Consider the following 22,005-nt stretch of genomic DNA (forward strand, 5'->3'; position numbering starts at 1 on the left):
TAAGTAATCTTTTCCTCTTTCACAAAAAGTGATTTTCTGACTCTGGGAATGTGATGTTTCTCTGTTCACAGAGTTACTTAGATCAGCTGGAGATGATCAGCATTAAGTAATCTTTTCCTCTTTCACAAAAAGTGATTTTCTGACTCTGGGAATGTGATGTTTCTGTGTTCACAGAGTTACTTAGATCAGCTGGAGATGATCAGCAGACAAGGAAGGGGAGGGAACAGATAGAGACCCGGGTTGCCATGGCAACTGGACCTCAGCAACCCAAACCTCTCTCCGCTTTCTTTGAAGCCTCCTGGCTAGGAGCTTAAATTCTCAGTATGAAATAAGCTCTTCTTCATTATTGCACAGTAGGGAGTGTGAACCCATGTAAAGCTCTGGAGTTCTCCAAGACCTTGCTGGGTGTGTGCCCACAACTCAAGAGAACATGACATTAGCCTGTGTTCGCTGTACACTTCTGGCCTCTCATTTTCCTTCACTTAGTACTTCCCAAATTTTTTCAAAGGATCATTTTTAAGAAAAAAAGGCCAATACTCAGGAAATTGATGTGTTTTGCCAAATTGCAATGTTAGGGTAGAACCTAACTCTACCTTTAGCTTTACAAATATACTAACCTTTCCAAGCGAACATTCTGTTACCAGTGAAATTTTTCTTTCAAGGAATATTTATGACCCTTTACAAATGGTTACAAATCTGACCAGAAGATCCTCTGAACTCATGTTTCTTTTCAGAAGCTGAAAATACAAGTACAGCCTTTATTATGAGTAACAAGTGAGATGGCATCTCCACAGGAAGAAAGAAATATGAGTGCAAAGAGATGTAATTCTGGGGCTTCTCTCTGGCCTACCAGGAGTAAAAAAATTTAAATGATGACTGGCTTCATCCAGTTCAGAATTTTTACCAGGACACTTTTTTGAACTGTTGGAAGGCTAAAGGGGATTTCAGGCCCAAGCAAAGCATGGCTAAGAGTTAAAACTGCTCACCTCCCCACAGGGCTCATTACTGAGTCCTTAGGTAGTCAAGGGGCAGAAGGAGTCCTCCAGCAGAACATAGTAGTGCATTTTGAACAGAAAATCATAGAGAGGAAACATTGGATTCTTGAGAAAAATTATAATCTGGGCAGTAAATAGTACTCGAAAGTAAGCTAGTTTTCTAAGAATTCAGGTAAAGAAATTTTCCTTTCACTTCCTTTTATTGAGGAGCAAATATATGGACTTGTCTGTCTTAACATTTTCCCCCGTCCACCCTGAGATTCTTTGTGATGGAATTAATGTACACTTTACAAGAGGGTTCTATAATATATGTATCCAAGTCACAGGAAACAAAGCATCCCAAGTATTTGAAGTTTTTATCCTGGCCCTACCCACTCCCCGTCACCTCCAGTGAAACACACACGCAGACACATGGCCCAAGCTATGTCCACACTCAAAGGCAGGGAAAGTGAGGACGGTACCTCATGTGGGACTTGACATCCAGCAGCTCCAGGGCAGTGACCCGTGGCTCCCCAGCCAGGTTCTGCAAGATCTTCAGCCTTGGCCCACAGTGCTTGTAGAATTCTGTGCAAATATTCAGCAAGGACTCCCGGGGTCTTCTGAACTCTTCTCGTGCAATTCGTTCATCTAGTTCCTCTCGGGGAAGGCCTTGCCCTTCCTCCAGTAAGTGAAGGTTTTCCCTGGGAAATTATAAAAGATTACCTGGGGTCTGAAAAGGTATGTATGTGGCAACTGTGAGAGGAGGGTATCACACTGAAACAAAATAGAAGATCCCTAATGAGTTAATGAATCAGGAGGGTGAGGCCAAGGAGAACCTCATCTGAAGAATAAAGAAAGTTTATCAGCCTAGAGGAGATTGTCATTACAAATTCTCATGGCTTTGCATTAGCCACTTACTGAAGATTTATACAGAAATAGTATGTCATGCCTCAATGAAATGAAATCTAACAGAACCATAACCCAGCTCAAAAGGCAATCATCTTAATGTATCAATTATCAGCCTAGAGGAGATTGTCATTACAAATTCTCATGGCTTTGCATTAGCCACTTACTGAGGATTTATACAGAAATAGTATGTCATGCCTCAATGAAATGAAATCTAACAGAACCATAACCCAGCTCAAAAGGCAATCATCTTAATGTATCAGATCTGATATAAAATTAGCAGAAGTCTGTCTGTACCTGATGAAGTGCAGTTTGGCTCCTTGTTCCTGGTACCTGTGGGTCAGAAAAACAGTCTGCATAACTATCCTAGCAAGAACAGGATCCCTTTGCTGGGGCTTCTTACAGACTTTCTTGTATGAAAAGCCCTGGAAGCTATACATTTTGATCGGTTCACAAATATACACGTTAATCCTGAAATATATCAAAGTTTTATTTTTCATTTGGCTGCTACATATGCTGCAATTATAGCTACTATAAGAGCCGTTTCACTGCCATATAATTTGTGTAAGACAAATATTATAAAAATGCAAACTAAACTCATGGAATGTAGTCAAATGAGAAAATCTTGAAAACTTTGAAATTTAAGTTATAGTTTTAAAACTGTCTTAGGTGACCACAGGAAGAAACATGGCTGACTTTCAGTCCTAGAGACCTAATGCTTTATAACTGATTGATAATAAGACTTTAGAACCCTCTTTCTCCATGCACCATTCATTTAGTAGTTGAATCTAACCCAATGGGCCTAGAGAAGCCCCTAAACATCACTTAAACTATATCATTTTTTCACACCAGGCAATTTAATTGGTTTTGGAATGTATTTTTGTTTTATTTTTAATATGAATATATATGGTGGGCAGGGAATTAATTTTACATAAATAGCAAAGCACACTTAAAAATATGTTTCGGAAAGAGTGGAAAATTATTTAGTTTCTCTTTATGATCTCCCTGCTAACTACTCCATACTGGGAAAAGAGAAATTTCTCTTAAGCTGATTTTGGGTTGGGCCCATATTAAATCTTCCTTGAAGGAGGAAGTTAATTAAAATTTTTTTGTGTGTTGGAGTATTTAGAGGTTAACACAGATAGAATGAACCAGGCAGAGTATTAACTAGTATAGCCAGTGTCTGAGTTACACCAAAACAAGGAAAGGAGATTAAGTCAATAACCATGCATTATTTGAGGACTTAAGTCTGGATAAAATGCCTTTAGAAAATCTGGCCAGATGAAAGTGAGTTGACTCTGCATAACTGCCCTGGGAATGAGAAACCACCTCCTGATTATTATTGTTCCACTTGCCTTTTGTTGGAGGCCAATGAAGTAACACTGGAATAGTTCAAAGACCACCCAGCAGGCAGAGCTCTAGCATGCTCATGCAAACAAACCAACACGTGCCAATTTATGAAGGTGGTTTGGATTTCTCTTTGACAATTTCAAAAGAAGCCTTGGTATTTTCTTCTAACTCTAAACTCTCACCTTCTTTTCTTTTCTTTCGAGATTTTCACACTCAGTATTGACTAGTTTCAAGATTCCTTTCATTCCCATCAGCTGAAATTCAGATTGTATGAGATCACGAGACCATAGAAGAATAAGGTGCAATGAATTACCTGGTGTTTACCCCAGACGACATGGTATGATTGGCTGTAGTGGTTCCCTTATGACCTTGGTCACACCTGCTCATCTGTGGGGCAGTCATGGGCCTATAACAATGACAGTAATCACCACAACAAAAAAACAACAGAAGTGGAAACATTTATGAAATCCTCAAGTTACTGAAGCACACATAAGTTTCAAGTTAGTTTTAGAGTCTTTAAAAAAATAGGCTGTCTAGCTTAGGGCTTTTCTGTCACACATTCTCTGTCCCTTCTGAGAGAATCTTTAAAGGGAACATTGATTCCCAAGGGGATATAAACTCACCATGATTTAAATTTTTCCATTTCTGCATTGTGAGTAATAAACTATGACTCTTCAAACAAGATGTTTATGAAATCAAACTTCTAAGTCTGCACTGATTAAATGAGAGTTAAGAGTTCATTCTTCAACTCTACAGGCACCAGGCAGTTAGCCATTCTAGACAACAAGAAGCACTGTTGTACATACCACTTCGGCCACCTACATCATAATCAACCACTCTATTTTTCTGAGAAATTATCAAAGGATGAAATAATTCTCCTAGTAAAAATTACACCTAAGGGTATCCAAGAAAGTGAGCAAATTTGTTTCTATTGTAACTCAGTAATTTAGATGTTTGATAATACACTTGAATCATCTCATATTATATGTGCAGGGTTTACTTTAAATATTAGGTAAAATTTGCCTCTGCATTGGCATCTGAGACATAGAAAGGACAATGTTGTTATTTTAAGCAATTCCTCTTTCAGGCTTGCTTCTGTTTTGCTCATTTTCTGTATGCTGGGTATAGCTAGAAAGTAATTAAGCTCTGAACAGTTACACCAGATTTTCTTTTCTCATGCCTTGTGGTGGTAAACAGAATTTAAAGATGGCCCCAAGACCTTTGCTCCCCGATGTTACTCCAGTTATTATGTTACATTACATGGCAAAAAGAGAGATGATCTGGGTAGGCCTAATCTAACCACACCAGCCCTTTAAAAGCAGAGGGTTCTCTCTGGCCGGAGGCAAGAGATTTGAAGCATGAGAAGGATTCAAGGAACTATTGCTGGCTGGCAGATGGAAGGAACCATGTGAGGAGGAACGCAGGTGCCTTCTAGACACAGGGAGTGGCACCTTGCTCACAGCCAGCAAGGAAATGGGGCCTTGGACCTAAAGCTGCACGGAACTGATTCTGCTGAAAACCCGACTGAGTTGGAAGTGGATTCTTCCCCAGTAACTTCAGATAAGAGCTCAGACTGACCGACACACTGATTTCTGCCTTGAGAAACCCTGAGCAAAAAACCCAGCTGAACCTGCCCGGACTTCTGGCCTACAGAACTGTGAGATGGGTTTCATTTTAAGCCTCTAAGTTTGTGGTCATGTGTTATACAACAATAGAAAATTAAAACACTTGTAATGTACTCACTTATGTAATACTACCTATATAACTTAAATTGCTTTTTTTTATCACATAAAGAAATTAGGAGTGTGGAAGTGAAAGGGGATTCTTATCTTCTTTTGTAAAAATAATAAAGCCAATTTTCTTGTGGGTAACTACTACCAACCAGTGAAGCTAGTCTTCTGCTCCACCAAAAGAGTATTAAATGCACTCAAATATTCAAAGCCACAGAATTTCAAATGTCGGTGCTCCATCCAAACTCTTTGAGGAATTTTGGGTAAGTCAATTTTGGATAAGTTAATTGACTTATCCTTATAAATGGGAATAGAAAGGAGGAGGAAATCATCAACATTATATAATAAGAAGAGAAATAATTAAAGTGGCACTTGGGGAAAATTGACTGCTTTTCTCTCCTGTAGTTTTAGGAAGGGGCTAGTGATGTAACCACATGGGTACAGAAGGAAGAATGTAAGTCATAAATTTCTCTTCAGGATGATCTTTTTCCCAGGACTTCCACAAAACCATCAGCAAAGCATCGAGACTATTTCCTGTTGGAAGAGAAAATTGTTCGTGGCTCTATGTGCCACCTCTTCTTGTTTCCTCCATTTACGTGCAGGTGAGGGTTTCAGGGTGATAGTGTACCCAAGGCTTTGGGTTATATTCTGCTTGGCTAGGTTGGCAATGTAGCTCATGATTAGAAACTAAGCATGTATTGCAGTTAGTGAGTAACAGTCCCACTCACTCTCTCACTTGCTGATGCATGCTGAAAAAGTCCTCCCTGGACTAAAGGCCGTCAGCTGGCCCTCTTACCAACACAGCAAGATGGCGCTGGTGAGGTTGGTGCCTTTTGGTGGGAACTAAACCACAGACAGAATTTTGGGCTAAGGATGGGGCACTTTGGACACACAGCATAGCAGAATGGAGTGGAGAAGCAAAGACACAAACCCAGAAAGAAGGCTTCTCCATCTTCACCCTGGGGAAGAATATCCCCTTCCAGGTAATTCAGATGGGAATGGAGAGGAAGAGCCAATCCTACGCACAGTGTCCTGGATCCACCTTCTCCACCCCCATGCTACCTTTTACCCCACCCAGAGCCCCATCTGTCCTTTCCCTGCCACATAGCAGCTCAATTCCTTCTGCTTCTGCTTTGGAGAATCTTGGAAAAAGACTAATTTAAACTCAGTTTAGGGCCAAACTGTGGTGCCAATTTCTCTTTCCATTCCCAAATCTCTCAGCCCTCTCTCCCGGCATTATTTAGTCATGTCCCACAGAGAATCTATTAATTCTAGCATTAGAATAACATGCTGCAGTTTATATTTGTTATGTAGTTTCTAAAATTATAGTAAAAAAACACAACTCTTTACAAACAGTAAAATAATAAAAGAATGCTTAGTTGGAAATGCAGACATTTCATGTCTCATAAAATACTATAATAGCTAATAAAAATGTGGATCACATCTTTATATTCACTAAATTGGCCCTTTTACAAAAGATTTGTTTACCATTGGGTTAAAACTCCCACAGAAGCCCAGTAAGCTATAGGCAAATGTGTTTTTAGTAATTATGGTAGGAATATTATTAGTATTATTTCTTCTACTATTACTACTACTATTCAGAGTACTTAGCACCATATAGCCAAATAACTTAAGGACTGTTTGTAGTTAGAAGCCATAATGGGCTGAATTTGGCCAGGTATCTTTAAATAAAGACTGAGAGTTCGAGATTTTTAGTCACCACACTTTATCTTCATCTGTTCAGTGGATACATATGATTTAAGACTGTGGCTATTTCTGCCAATGGGATTACCTGGTGAGGACCTCCACACTGTATAAAAGGGCCTGTAGGGATGTTGCAAGAGCAGCTGTGGCAGCAATCTCCTCTCGGGCAGCTGGTACAGTCTCCACCTGTGACGTCTGCCTCTTTAGCTTTTGTAGGTAACACGGAACTAAAGCTTCCAAGACCATCAGCATCTGAAGACTTTAAGCAACAGAAAGAACTCCAAGTTACATTTTCCATTTTATTTCTGCTGGTTGTGTCATATTTAGGGGCATGGAAAAATGAAAAGCTTCTAGAGACATGATGAATTCTAAGACCCCTTCCCACCTCACCCAAATCAAGAGTAGTTAAAGCCGCTGGAGATGTTGACCAATATTAATTAATTAATTAAGCACTTGCTAGAAGGTAATGAATCCTGCATGTGATCTAGTAGGAAGTATTAGCCATATATACAGATGGTTGAAAGAACAACAGAATGATTATAGGTTGAGCTATACACTCCATCTAAAGACACAGGCTTCAGAATCATCAACAGAGCTTCTGTTTAGGAATTTGGTGAGAGGAATTTCGCAGTGAAAAAAAATTTTTGAGACAGCATAAAGCCCTTTCCTAGGAGGCTGGCTTCCTAAAGCTTATCAATTATATAGCAAGAGTCTGTGGAAACAGCTATGATTATGAGCTCTGACAATGCCTGCTCACTCAATGGGTGGGGCCCATACTCAGTTTAGCATTGGTGTGTCAGAAATGTCCTCTTAAAGGGGAGATGGAAACCAAGTGGTTATTACGCAAGGTGGATTTTTCTCTTTAAAACTGTAAATGCATAACTGCGACGTAAGTCTTCTGTTGGGAGATTCCCCAAACTGAGTTTAATTTTGTAAGTTATGGGTTCTAGAAACAATACTTATTGATTGATATCCTGGAGAACCAGAAACCAAGATTTTTTTTTATCCATTCTCTTTCCTGCAGATACCAGTGAGTTTCTGCTATGGTCTTAATCAATCTGAGTACTGGTTTCTGGTAACATAATTTTGCCTAAAATAAGTAAATAAGTATAAACTAAAATAATTTCTCTAAAGGCAGGAAATGGCAATTTTCAGAATTTGATAGGTATGGAGACAGAGGTACAATAATACTCTTGAGTCCCTTGACTTCTTTGGCAACTTAAAAAGTGAAGCAGGAAGCCAGTTCTGCTTTCTGTAATAATTAAGTACCTTGTCAAAGATGAATTGTCTTACTAGAAAGACTGGACAAAATTGAAAAAGAAAATTATTGAAGGTACCAGACAAAAACTAAGGCCGCCAGGTATCTTTTGGAGGGATCTGGAGAAAAAGAAGCTTATTCGGTTCATCCAGACATGCAGCATTTTTTGTTCTCCAGGTGTTTGCCAATTTGTAAACTTGTGTAGGGCCAAGAGGCTAACGACAAATCCAAGCAGAAGTGTCAGCTAGGATCTGTGAAGCTAAGAAGAATTTTTAGCAGCCTCATGCAGGTGAGTAATATATACTGGAGTTAAGAGCCTTCTAAGGAGGAGTTAGGTCCATATTTTAGGAGTGTAAAAGAATTAGAACAGCCCTTAGGAAGACTGAAACCCAACTCCAAATCAAACAAATCACAGACTGAATTAATATGATCTGCCCTACCCCAATTGCTTGTTAGACAATAAAAAATAAATCTTTCCTGGAGGAAGATGACATAAGTCAGACCCTCAAAGTATTTCCACTTTTTCTTTCTTTTAAATGCAATATTCACTATTTGAAATTTACCAGTCCTGCCATAACCAAATGATCAAAATCTAAGGAAAAGAACAGATAATAGGAACAGAGCCACAAGTGCTCTAGATATTGATGTTATAGACACAGACTTTTTCTTTTTTTAAACTATGATTAAAATGTTGAATAAGACAGATGACAAAATGGGGAATTTCATCAAAATTCTAAAATCTATTAAAGAATCAACTGGGAATTTTTAAACCAAACACTAAAATTTTTAAAATTAAAATTTCATTATGTTTCAATGAAACAGTAAAAATAAAAAAATAAAAACTTGAGAGATGAGTTTAACAGTGGATTAGACATAGAGAAGAGATGACTGTGAACTGGGAAGAAGTTCAGAAGAAAATATCCAGAAGGACAGGGGAAAATAATAGAAAATAAGGAAAATGCAAAAAAGAGAATGAGACATATATGGCATGGTGTAAAGGAGATATATATACATATATATATATATACACACACACATATGTATCTGTATGTGTATATGTATATATATCCATTTCATATCAAGTCCTAAAATGAGAGGAGAGAAAAAATGGGATAGAAATAATATCTAAAGAGTTACTAGTAAAGTTTCAAGAATTCTTGAAAGCTATCAACCTTTATATTCAAGAAGCACTATGAATCACAGAAAGTATAAATACAAAGAAAATCACACTAGGCATTTCATAATCAACTTACTAAAAACCCAAGAAAAGGAGAAAATGTTCAATTAGCTGGAAAGAAAAACACATTAAATTTAAATGAGCAATAAGACCTAATGCTAACTTTTCAACAGATATGACGGAAGTTAGTACACAATGGGATATTTTCTTTAAATTGTTAAAAAAATTTCCAACATAGACTTGTAGATCAGGAGAAATTGTATATCCTAAAATACATATGCATACTTTTGCACGTAAGAATTGGTTTAGCTCGAATGACATGGAGCTGCCTAGAATAACTCTTGTACTCCTAACTTCCCTGTCTTAGTAATAAAACCCATTAGATAAGATTTTTTTTTAAAGAGTAGAAATTACAGACAAATTTCTCTAACGCAGCTGCAAAAATGCTAAAATAAGTTAGCAAACCAAAATCCAGCAACACTGGAAAAAGGAAAATATACAATATACATCCCAATTTGGGTTTATTTTCAGGGAGGGAAGGAAGTTTGAATTTTGAAAATAAATCAGTGTAACTTATCACACTTAGAAAATAAAGGATAAAAACATATAATCATCTCTATAGATACAGAATATTTGGTAACATTCATCATTTATTCATAAGAAAACTCATAGTAAACTAAGAATAGAAGTGGACTTCCTTAATCTTATAAAGTGCATTACAACAAAATCCTACAGCAAATATTATTCTTAGTGATAAAATATTGGAAATATACCCCCCTGCTTTGAGATCAGAAATGAGACAAGACAACATCAGTTGTATTTAGTTTTGTATTAAAGGGTTTAGCCAGTGCATTAAGGCCAGAGAAAGGAAAAACAGGTATAAGGATTAGAAAGAATGAAACACAATTGTCATGACTTGCAGATGACATGATTAAATAGAAAACACTAAGAGATCTACAGTTATAGAAATAATACTAATGCTAATTAATATTTATCAAAGTTATTAACACAAAGTCAATTATGTTTTTAATACCAATAACAAAATAACTAGTAAATAAGTTTTAAAAATTAACTGAGAAAATTTAAAAAGATCTAAAAAATAAAGGGATATATCATGTTCATAATTTAGAACATTTAATATTATAAATATGTCAGTTGTACCCAAACTGATATATAGGTTCAATGCAATTCTAACTAAAAATCTCAACGTATTTTTTGTGGATATTAACAAGTGGTTTCTAAGATTTAAATGGGAAGTTATAGGGCTAGTTATAATGAAGGAAATCCTGAAGAAAAACAAAGTTGGTACACTTATACTACCAGAGATAAGGCTTATTATAAAGCTATAATAATTAAGAAAGTATAATATTTGTGCAAGGACAGAAAAATAAACATATGGAAGTGAATAAGGAGTCGAGAAACAAATATACAGGTAATTGATTTATAACAAAAAAATTGATTTATAACACTGCATTTCATGGGGAAAACGTTAGTCTTTTCCATAAATGGTGCTGGTTCTATTGTCTATTGGATATCCATATGTGCCATGGTTTAAATGTGTCCTCTCCCAAATTCAGGTGTTGCCAATATGACAGTATTAAGAGGTGGGGACTTTAAGAGGTGATTAAGCCATGAGGGCCACTCCCTTGCAAATGGGATTAGGTGTCCTTATAAAATGGCCTGAGGGAGGGAGTTGGCTCTCTCTTGCCCTTCCACCTTTCACCTTTTCACCTTTCATATGAGCATGCAATGAGAAGGGCCTCACAAGATGTCAGTGCCTTGATCTTGGACTTCTGAGTCCCCAGAACTGTGAGAAATAAATTTTTATTCTTTATAAATTATCCAGTCTCAGGTATTGATACAACACAAATGGATGAAGACAACATGGGGAAAAATAAATCCTGACCATCACTTTACACCATGCCAAAAATCAATTCCGGATGAATTGTTATTCTAAATGTAAAAGTAAAATCAATAAAGCATCTAGAAGGTAATATAAGGGGATAGATTCATAACCTTGTGTTAATCAAGATTTCTTAAGAGGACACAGAAAGCACTAAACAGTAAGGAAAAGATTGATACAGTGGACTACATTAAAATAAAGAACTCTGTTCATCAAAAGAAACGTTGGATGAGTAAAATTGTAGGTCACAGAATAAGAGATGTTCAAAATATAGATAACCAGTGGTGTGCTGGAGTGGGCACACAATGGGTCCAGAAAGCCTATTGTGAACATCTCTTCCCAGTTGTGTTCAGTGATGTCACACTGGTATCTTCTACCCAGCCTTGGCAGGAGTATTAACACTGTGGAAATTGGCAAATGCTACCTATTAGAGCCCCCTTCCTCCTAGAGAGCTTGTTGTTGAATATAAGCCAAAAATTACTTACATCCAAACTGTTTAAACAAATCCTACATATCAAATAAAACATACTAATAATATCATTTAAAAATGGGCAAAAGATTTTAATAGGCACTTTGCAAAAGTAGGTATCCAAATTCCAATAAACATCTGAAAGGCTTTCAGACTTTTTGATTGCACCAGGGAAATGGAAATTAAAACAAGAATGAGGTATCACTACAACCCAACAAAATAGCTAAAATGAAAAGACTGACAGTACCAAGTGTTGGTGAGGCTACAGAGTCCTAGAAGTTACGTACTGCTGGTGGGAGTGAAAATAGATCAACTTTGGAAAACTTTTCAGTAGTATCTACTAAAGTAAAACAAATGTTCCATACCCAGCATAGCATCCCACCCACAGAAATGCATACATATGTTTGCAGAAAGACATATACAATAACATTCATTGCAGCATTATTTGTAATAGCTTCAAACTGGATACAGTAGAAATGTCTATCGAGAAGAGAAGAAATAAATAAACTGTGGCATAGTCGTACAATAGAATGGTACAGATGAATGAGAAAGAACAAACTACTGCACACAATTACATGGATGAATCTCATGAAATAATATTGAATAACAGAAGTCAGACATTAAAAAGTACCTGCTGTATTATTTCATTTAAATAGAGTTCAGAAATAGAATTTGATTTATTGTGTTAGAAATCAGGAGAGTGGTGCCTCTTTCTGGTTTTTTTTTTTCTTTCATTCTCACACAGCTTCTGTCGCCATCTGATTTTTTTTTTTTTAATCTCAGTGGTAGTTACACAGATGTGATAACTTTATGAGCATTCGTGAAACTGTAAAATTATGATTTTTAAACTCTTTTACCTGAATGTTATACTTAAATAAAACACATTTATTTAAGAAAGAATTTAAGCATAACAGGGACTTGGTGTTATAAATGGTGAATTCCTGTAAGAATTCTACTTATTTCCATAAGAGATATCCCAGGGAGCAGCTGCTTATAAAACCCTGACTCCATCCAGGCATTAAGAAGCCCTGTGGTTTAAACTGAACAGATGGGAAATTAAAGAGGATTTAAAGAAATGTTTTAATTTAACTTAACAATATTGGATTTTGGCCTTTAACTCACAATAGCAAGGGAATTTGATTGCGAACTCTTAAGTCTTTTTGATTTCAGTGTGTTTGAATTTTAACTTGAAAGAAGATTTTACATTTTATGAGGAATTTGGTAATGGGAGATTTTTAAGTGAAGCTTTGGGATTTTCTATGTTGCTGGCATTTTAATATTGAAGAATCCTTTTACATTTTATTATTGCAGTGTCTTAATGTTGTCACTTAATCTCAATTAGAATCTCTGATAAATCCTATTAACAACATAGCTGGACATTTGGAATGAAAAATAGAGTAAGGAGTAAATTTTAACATTCAGGTATGAAGTGGGCTTGGAGTAACTTAATGCAGGATTTTGATCCGTTCTGAAAACTTTTCTGGAGCTGTGATACTGTAGGAGGAGCCGAAAAGTGAGAGCAGGACTGCAGATTTTCTCTCCTGGGGCCACAGTCACACACCTCTGGTTGACCACAGGCATAAAGCTGGAAATGTTAGGAGGGAATATTTCTTACTCATTTCTCATGTTTCCTTCTTGCAAAGAGAGTTCAGTTAATATAAATCCTGTCCCCTCTTGGCCCTTTATTTGTTCTGATCTGGGGGAGAGGAAAAGACTTATCTGAGGAGCAAATGCATAAAGATATCCTGGGCAAAATCAGCTTGGCTCCTTCCTTCTTCCTGGAAGAGCTTACCAACAGAATAGGACTCTTTAAATAGAGAGATGAGACTTATATATCAGACCAGAGTCAACAACCTGCAATTAGGATGACTCACTCTCCATGGGAGTCCTTTGGAGTCCCTGCACTTGCCAAAATGAAAGGCAAACATTCTTGCCCTTTGTGTGACAGGAATTTTTACTGCCCCTTAAAAGGAGGTTTCTTAAATAGTTTAAATATCTGTTGTGAAATTTTGTTTGCAACTAATTTGTATTACATGTGAGAAAAATATTTTCTAACAAGATTGAACATTTTAGCCTCTGGACAAATTCCAAATTAGGGCATTGCAAATGAATGAATATTTACCATATTTTCCAGACTTTGCTATGACAACTTTCCTAAGCTTAGTTTTTGAAAACTTACTTGCCAGAATGTTACAGACTGATATTACCAAACGTAACTTTTCTATTCATTCAATTTTATTTCCTTTGCCATATTTACTTATCACAAAGCACAGAATAAAGTGTGCAGTACCTTCTGAATGATTCAGGAGCATATGCCACCACAGTAACACAGAGCTTAATGGCTTCACTAATAGAGAATGTCAGATCTTCATTTCCATAGCAGAAATCTGAAGGGACAAAACGTCAAGGCACACAATCAGAGTGAATTCTGTTGGGGATTAAGAAGAACTTATCACTCCCAGCATTACCTTTCTGGTTATATCTTGTAGCCTTTTCTTTGTTAGACTTTATTCCTCAACTGTAAAAACTAACAATTTCTTCATCAAAAGGGAATGAAATTCTGTTTTCTACTTTTGAATAACTGGATGAAAAATAAGGTGCTTTTGGGGTAACAGTTGTTTAAATTTCACCTAATAGAAAATGTTGAATGGCATTTGACTGGTCTAAGGTAAAACATGAAGCTTTATTTTTGAGTCACCTCCAGTTCTACACATTCCATGATAATAAGAGACCATTTTGGGGGCAGTCAAGAAAAACTAACTTACTGAAAACTGTAGTGCTAGAGCACTGGCCCACTGAGCATCAATTTTAATATAATTTTCGTGGCAGAGATTTTGTTACTCTTTAGGAGCCACAAGACATTTAAGAAAAACAGAAGATAGAAAAATGAACTTATTCCATTTACACCAGTGTTCCATTTATTCTTGCTATATATATTTTTTAACAATTACAATGAGAAAAAAGAATGTCAAGGGAAATTTTGCTTTTACCTAATGACTTAAGAGGCTTCTCAGCTTTGACTAGCTCTAAGATGTCTAATATGTCAGTGGTCTCTCCCTCCAGGGACTGCAGCAAGTCAAACAGGCACTGAGCTGACACACCTTTGCTGCGCCCATTATTGGCAGCATCCTGTATAGAGAAAAGCAATTTCAGTTTATTGACTCTCACCTCAGTACTAATATGGTTTGACCAGGAATTTCAATTTCATAAACACTATCAACAATAACAATTACATTTATCTGGTATTCGGCTTACATAATTCTGCATCCAATGATGCTGGTCATAATTTTGGAGTGGGACCCTGACTTTTAAGTATCTATTAAATGCTAATCTTGTATAAAAGGGTTATTTGTGAAAACATAAAAACATACCCGTGTGAACTGCCAGAAAAGTTCACGTCAATGGTGCTCCTGGTCTAAGACGGTAGAACTAAAGGAATTTCCATAATGGATTGGTACTTCAAATATGTTTGGGGAGCAGATACATATTTTAACTGACAATTCTGGGAATTTCATAGGTCTTGCTTAATAACGTATTTCTTTTTTTTGTCTTTTTTCATGACCGGTAAGGGGATTGCAACCCTTGGCTTGGTGTTGCCCACACCACACTCAGCTGGTGAGCGCACCGGCCATCCCTATATACGATCCGAACCCGCGGCGGGAGCGCTGCTGCACTCCCAAGCACTGCAGTCTCCCGAGTGTGCCACGGGGCCGGCCCAATAATGTATTTCTAACATGGAGATATTTGCCATTTTGAATCTATTTTAAATGGCTTTGATTCATTCGCTAGAACAACAAATCCTTATAAAGTTCCTATGTGTCAGGCACTGTTCTGTGCACTAAGGCTATACCAAACCAAAAACCAAACCAAAAAAATCAAACAACAAACAACAACTAAAACCAAACAAGCAAGCAAACATAAAAACCGATAAAGGTCTTGCTTTCAGGAGCTTAAATTCTCTTGGTGGGTGTGGTAGAGAGGCATATTAACAGAAACAAAGACATGTATAATATGTCATATGGTGGCAAGTGCTCTGAAGATAAAGAAAAATAAAGCAGGGTAGGTGGTAAAGAGTGACAGAAAGGAATGAGAATGGAGAAACCTTCCTTTTATCATTTTCTAATCTCCATCACTTTTATTAATTATTAAAAATCTGAAGAGTTGATCTATTTACATCTTAGGGGCTGAGATGAGGGCTGAAGAGAAATGATTTATGGTATTCATGTCTCATTGGTTGAAGAAAGAGAGCCAAGGGACTGACTATGCAAACTGACAATGCCAGGCCATGTTTGAAAACAGAACTCTGACTCACAACCTGCAGCAACCTGCCCAGAAAGCCAACCCCTTGTCTACAATAACCAGGCCAGGAAGCCAGCCTGATGTGAGTCAAGCTTGTAAGAAGTCAGACCACTAGCTCTAGTGCAAGTCAAACAATAACCCCTGTAACAACTGGCCTAAAATGGCCAGGACTTGATTAATAACTGATAGCTTCCCTAATTTTTGTCACTGCTTCCAACTTAGGACCAACCAGAGAAAGCCAAATATATACCCCTAACCAATTACATAAGTTGTTCCACTCCTAGCCAGCCCACATACAGCTTCCCCAGGCCAACAGTTTCTAATCAGGGCATACCTGTAGGTTCCCTTTTTTCCCCTATGAAGCTTTCCTACTCCTCCATCTGCCTCTGTGTCTCTGCCATGGCAAAAGTGATGGTGGCTGACTCCCTTGCTATAGCAAGCTCTGAATAGATAGCTTTTGCTTTTCTTATTTGGTTGGTCTTCATTTATTTCCGCCGAGCTTACTCACAGGAAATTCCAGGAGAGGCGCCACACTAGCAAACAGCTGGAGCACAAAGGGCTTCCGGTGCAGAATGTAGAACTGGTGGCAGGCGAATTCGATGGCTTGACGCAACTGGGGATTGCTTTCATAGTCCGAATACACCTATGGGAAAATATTCAGAAATGCCTTAACAAAGTATCAAAGTTATATTTGCTTTTAAAACTCAGCCATGGAAAGTATGGAGGGAAATGGCTAATTTCAAAAAATGATGGAAAGGAGTGTAAAATGGCAAAGCCTCTTTCAAGAGAAATTTGGCAATTGCAATGTATTGAATTATGTCCCCCCAAAACTCACTGAGTTTGAATTTTTCCCCCAAGTTTTATGTATGAGAAACTTAGCCCCCACTGTGACTGTTAAGAGGGTGGGAAATCCTATTATGGTAATTGAAAAGTGGAGCCTCGAAGAGGTGATTAGATTGTAGGATCATGCAGTAGTAAATGGATTAAAAATGGTGGTCAGGGGTGTGGTTCTGAGGGTTTTAAAAGAAGAGAAAAGAAAGTCTCTCTCTCTCTCTCTGCTCTCTCTGCTTCCACCATCTTGCAATGTGAGACTCCTGGGTCACTGTCACCACCACCAGATGGACTTTGGACTTTCCAGCCTCAGAAACTATAAGCAATAAATTTCGTTTCCTTTATAAATTACCCTGTCCCAAGTATTTTGTTATAAGCAACAGAAATGGGGCCAACCCCATGGTGCACTTGGGAGGGTGCGGTACTGGGAGCGCAGCGATGCTCCTGCCGTGGGTTCGGATCCTATATAGGAATGGCCGGTGCGCTCACTGGCTGAGCGCGGTGTGGGCGACACCACACCAAGGGTTGCAATCCCCTTACCGGTCATGAGAAAAGAAAAAAAAAAAAAAAAAAAAGAAATGGACTAGTACAGTAATATAGACAAAAATTCTAAAAATTTAAGTATACTTTTCCCCAGGAAGTTTGTGACTAGGAATTTATCTCAAGGAAAGAACTGGACAAATGTACCAGATGTATATACAAGAATACCTGCTGTAAAATTGTTTATAACAGTGTAAAATTTGAAACAACTTAAATTATTCATAAATGGTGGTTGGATAAGTGAATTATGGTATGTGCAAACAATGGAATACTGTGCAGGCATTTATAAAGATGCTGTAAAGCTAAATGTAGCTACATAAAAAAATGCCCACAATATTCTTGGTGTTACGGGCCGGCCCGGTGGCGCACTGGAGAGTGTGCCGCCTGGGAGCGCAGTAGCGCTCCCGCCGAGGGTTCGGATCCCATGTGGAGACCAGTTCCCGCTCACTGGCTGAGTGTGGTGTGGGCGCAACACTGAGGGTTGTGATCCCGTTGCCGGTCCCTGGTACGGGCACGACACTGAGGGTTGCAATCCCGTTACTGGTCAGTAAAAAAGACAAAAAGGGAAAAAAAAAAAAAAATTCTTGGTGTTACATGAAAAGAGCAGGTTACAAACTTGAATATATGGTTTAATCCAACTTTTGTTTTTTTAAAAAAGAGAGAGTGTTGGGCTGGCCTGGTGGTGCACTGCTACAGTGCACCGCTTGGGAGCACGGCGGCGCTCCCGCCGAGGGTTTGGATCCCACATACAGACCGGTTCCCGCTCACTGGCTGAGCGAGGTGTGGGCGCGACACCAAGGGTTGTGATCCCGTTGCCAGTCCTGGTCCGGTATGGGCGCGACACTGAGGGTTGTGATCCGTTGCCGGACACGAAAAAAAAAAAGAGAGAGAGAGTGCGTACGTGTATGTGTGTATGTCTATAGGAGAGAATACCAAGATTTTCAAGAAATGTAAATAAAGGTTATCCAGGAGGGAAGACTATGGGTGATCTTTATTTTCTCTGTAAAATTTATTTATCTTCTGAATTTTTAAGGAAATGCTATTATTATTTAAAAAAAAATTTTGGCAGCTGGCCAGTATGGGGATCTGATATCTTCTGAATTTTTTAATCAGCATAACTGCTTTTGGTAATTGGTAAAAAAACTCTACTTTGCACAAACATGTATTATATTCATAATTTTTACTAAAACTTCCCTGAAAATAGAGAACTAGGATAAGCCCCCAGGTCCTACCTGAATTTTACTCAGTACTCTTAAATGTAACCAGACACACATTATACATGAGTAAATTGTTCCTGCTACATTCACTTCCTCCAATCCTTTCACAGCAAATTTAGTGGCAATGAAAATCTCTGGTCAAAGAATCTCTTGGGAGACACATCAGCTGAACACTTGCCATAGTTTTCACTTAAAACCTGTGGTTCGTGAACTTTCTAGGGGGCCAGAACCACCTGGAGGTCTTGTTGAAAACACAGATTACTGGGCCGGCCGCGTGGCTCACTCAGGAGAGTGCGGTGCCAGTAACGCTGAGGCCGCGGGTTTGGATCCTATATAGGGATGGCCGGTGCGCTCACTGGCTGAGTGTGGTGCAGACAATACTGAGCCAGGGGTTATGATCCCCTTATCGGTCAAAACAAAACAAAACAAACAACAACAACAACAACAAAAACACAGATTACTGGCCCCTGACCCAGAATTTCTGATTCACTCGGTCTGAGGTGGGACCCGAGAATCTGCATTTCTAACAAGTTCCCAGGTGATGCTGATGCTGCTGGTTCAGGGACAACACTTTTGGTTTGGAGAGTGGAATACTGTGAACACTTGGAAATTTGTACGGATATTTCATTTGGAGCCTTCTGTTGTCACAAAAGAAGTCATTAAAAAGTTTCAGTATAGATGTTTTTGAACTGCTAGACATGAGAAGTGCTCAGGTTAATTTTCTGGGTAAAAGAGGCGATTCCGGGCACCTGAAGCATGGTGGGGAGAATCCACTGGTAGCCGCTGAGAGAGAAGAGGTGATTGAAATGCACAGCGGTGTTGATGACGGTGGCAGCATACTGCCTGAGCAGGGCACTGTCTTCTGGGTGCAGGATCAGAGCCCCATTAAAAACGTTGAGGAATAGCATGATTTCATCACCCCAGGGAAACTCGCTTGGCATGCCCAGGAACATCTCCTCCAGGAGCTGGATCCACAAGCTTTTCTGAAGCGTGTCGAGGCCGAACAGTTCCTTCCCAGCTGTGAGAACATGAAGCAGCAGAGATAAAATTAGCCCCACACCAATCCTGTCAGCCTGAGCGCGATCAGACCTGAGGGTGCTGCTGTTTTGCATTTGTTCCAACTCGGGATGTGAAGATCTACTGCTGAAATGCTTTCCAGCACAACACTGCTGGCATAGCACTTCCTAGTTCTCAAAGGACTTTCATAACCATCTCTCTGAAATAACTCTGTGGGCAAGACAGGGCAGGCATTTGCAGGGTTTTGCTGCTAAATAAGCTGTAGCTTTGAGAAAAATAAGTTATTTCAGCCAGAAAATGGCAGGGCTGGGACTAGTGCTTGGTCTTCTAATTACTGGTCAGACTAGAGCTCTTTGTTCTATTGCTCTGTAGCTTCTGGATGAGGACATTGAGGCATAGGAATGATAATTTAAGTAAAATGTCCCAAATTCATAGCTGAGTAAGAGCGATTTTCCAAAGTAGGTCTCTTTCCATTTCTCTGTCTCTGTCTCAATCTCCCTCAGTTCAGGTATAATTTAGAGTAAAACGTACAGATGTTAAATGCAGAGTTCAGTGAGCTTTGACAGAAATACATGTTCATGTAAATAACGCCCAATTAATGTATAGACAATTTTCATCACCTCAGAAAATTCCCTCCTGCCCCCTTCCAGGAGATTCATTCCCTCCCAACCCAGAGGCAACCACTGTCCTGATTTCTGTCACCCTGGATTAGCTTTGCCTCATTTTGAACTTCATATAAATACCTGTTCTTTGCTTAGTCAAGTCTCCCCTCCCCTGACTCCACACTGGCTCGTTCAACTGCTACTGATTAGTTCAGAGCAGCAGTTCTCAAAGTTGGCTGCTTGGAATAGAAGCATCAGCATCACTTGGAAACTTGTTAGAAATGCAAGTTCTTGGGCTCTATCCTGGAACTCAGAGGGGGAGGTGGGGCCCAGCAATCTGTGTTTTAACAAGTCTTCCAGGTGATTCTAATGCACACTCCGTTTTGAGGACCACCAGCTCATGGAACTATCTGCTGATTTAAATGCTCCCCAGTTGAGAACAAAACAATGGTGTGAGAAAAAACCCATGAGAGGACATGCTTCTTTCTCGCTTGATACCTTGAGGATCACTGAAGAGTGAAAACTCAGCATCAATAGCACTGCGAGGGAAGGAAGGCAGTCGGAGGAGGTCTTCTTGGAGCATGGAGACGTGGGACTGTTTGTGGGCTGTGGGGATCTTCTGGGTTAGGGAGATGAGAAACAACACCCGCCCCACTTCCTCCAGCTTCCGAGTGAACACCTAGCAGAAAATGGAAGTAGGAGCAGACAAACATAAGAATCAAGAACTTCTGCAATTATACAGTGAAAAAATTGAATTAAATCTTTAATGGCAAATCAGGCTGATCAGATAATACAGGGAGAAGTGAGATGAGGGAGAAATGTTTTTCTCTTTACTACACAGAAAGAGCAAACAATGCTTAGTTGACTCTCACTCCCTGCTCTGTCTGCACCACAGAGGGAAGTGTTTCTTAGGGCTGGAGGAGCACAAAGCAAGCACTGTCAGGACAGTTCAAAATTAACCAGAGCTCATCTGTCTGGATGTCACAATATGGAAGACTTTTTTTGACAGGAGCCAGTCAGCCAGCTCCAACTGCTTCTACCATTTCCACAGATGCCTTAAGCTGTGATGCCGTAAGCTGTTTTCTGGCAGCTCTGGGTTTGTTTCTTTTTTTAAAAAAGACTAAAATGGGAACCAGGAGAAAAGCTGATGGGCCCTAGATTGGTGCCCCTTTAGGCCTGAGTTTTGCACAAAAAAAATCTTACAGTTTTGCATAACACCTCACACTTTGCAACACATTCAGTATTTTCTTCCTTTTAAATGCAATTTAGGTAGTTAATGGTAGCTATATTTTTTATTACTTAAGTTGTGTATTCTATGCCATTCTCATTCATCTTGTGAAGATAGTTTTTAAAAGTTTGATTCCAAATTAGCATCCTTGATATGTGCAGAAAAATTGAAATGATCAAATATCCTGAAATTTTGAATGCAGAATAGAGACTCTCCTTAAGCTCAAAGTCTGATTTGAGATGGGTTATGTGAACATTATTCTGCTCTTCAATCTTAAATCTAAGTACACTGCTTGATTATGCCTCTACCTGTTTTAAGAGAAGTTAGTAACATGCTCAATGTCAGATCCCTGGTCAGTGGCAGAACTGGGACCAAGTCCAATCTCTGGACCTTAGTTCAATGCTTTTTTTAAGGCCTACTACATTGACCCCTTTTACTTTTTTTCCAGCGAGTATAAACCTCTGGAATAACCTTCTAACAGCTACATTATGTGTACTTCCAATCTTGTTTTACAAAAATGTGAAATAAAAATCCATGCTTAGAAATAAGTAGGTAAATAAATTAGAAGATTTCTATCATTTATACCCAATGACTCATCATAGCATTACTGCAAGTGTGTGTTTCTTAATACCTTCACACTGATCCAATTTATAAAACTTAATGCACTATTTTAGGGAACAATCTATTTAGCAATGGCCATCCATTCACTCTAGGGAGAATCATAAAGGAATCACAGAATCTTAGGGTTGGCAACACATTTACAGATTATCCATCCCAACAACATGATAAAACCAAAGAAT

At 38.6% G+C, this 22,005-nt stretch overlaps 1 protein-coding gene across 1 annotated transcript in view; it reads right to left on the reverse strand.

Annotated features, from left to right (window-relative positions):
* Positions 1-22,005, reverse strand: part of UNC80 (unc-80 homolog (C. elegans)) — a 214,063-nt gene that overhangs the window by 35,146 nt on the left and 156,912 nt on the right. Inside the window, exons 42-50 of the mRNA XM_008570410.1 lie at positions 20,476-20,656; positions 19,108-19,376; positions 16,279-16,413; positions 14,462-14,600; positions 13,762-13,858; positions 6,753-6,923; positions 3,544-3,636; positions 2,178-2,213; positions 1,457-1,675 (exon numbers count right to left, since the gene is read on the reverse strand). Coding sequence (XP_008568632.1) covers positions 1,457-1,675; positions 2,178-2,213; positions 3,544-3,636; positions 6,753-6,923; positions 13,762-13,858; positions 14,462-14,600; positions 16,279-16,413; positions 19,108-19,376; positions 20,476-20,656 — 1,340 coding nt within the window. The remainder of the gene's footprint in view (positions 1-1,456; positions 1,676-2,177; positions 2,214-3,543; positions 3,637-6,752; positions 6,924-13,761; positions 13,859-14,461; positions 14,601-16,278; positions 16,414-19,107; positions 19,377-20,475; positions 20,657-22,005) is intronic.

Source organism: Galeopterus variegatus, unplaced genomic scaffold, assembly GCF_000696425.1.
Source record: "Galeopterus variegatus unplaced genomic scaffold, G_variegatus-3.0.2 Scaffold600, whole genome shotgun sequence".
Lineage (NCBI taxonomy): Eukaryota > Metazoa > Chordata > Mammalia > Dermoptera > Cynocephalidae > Galeopterus > Galeopterus variegatus.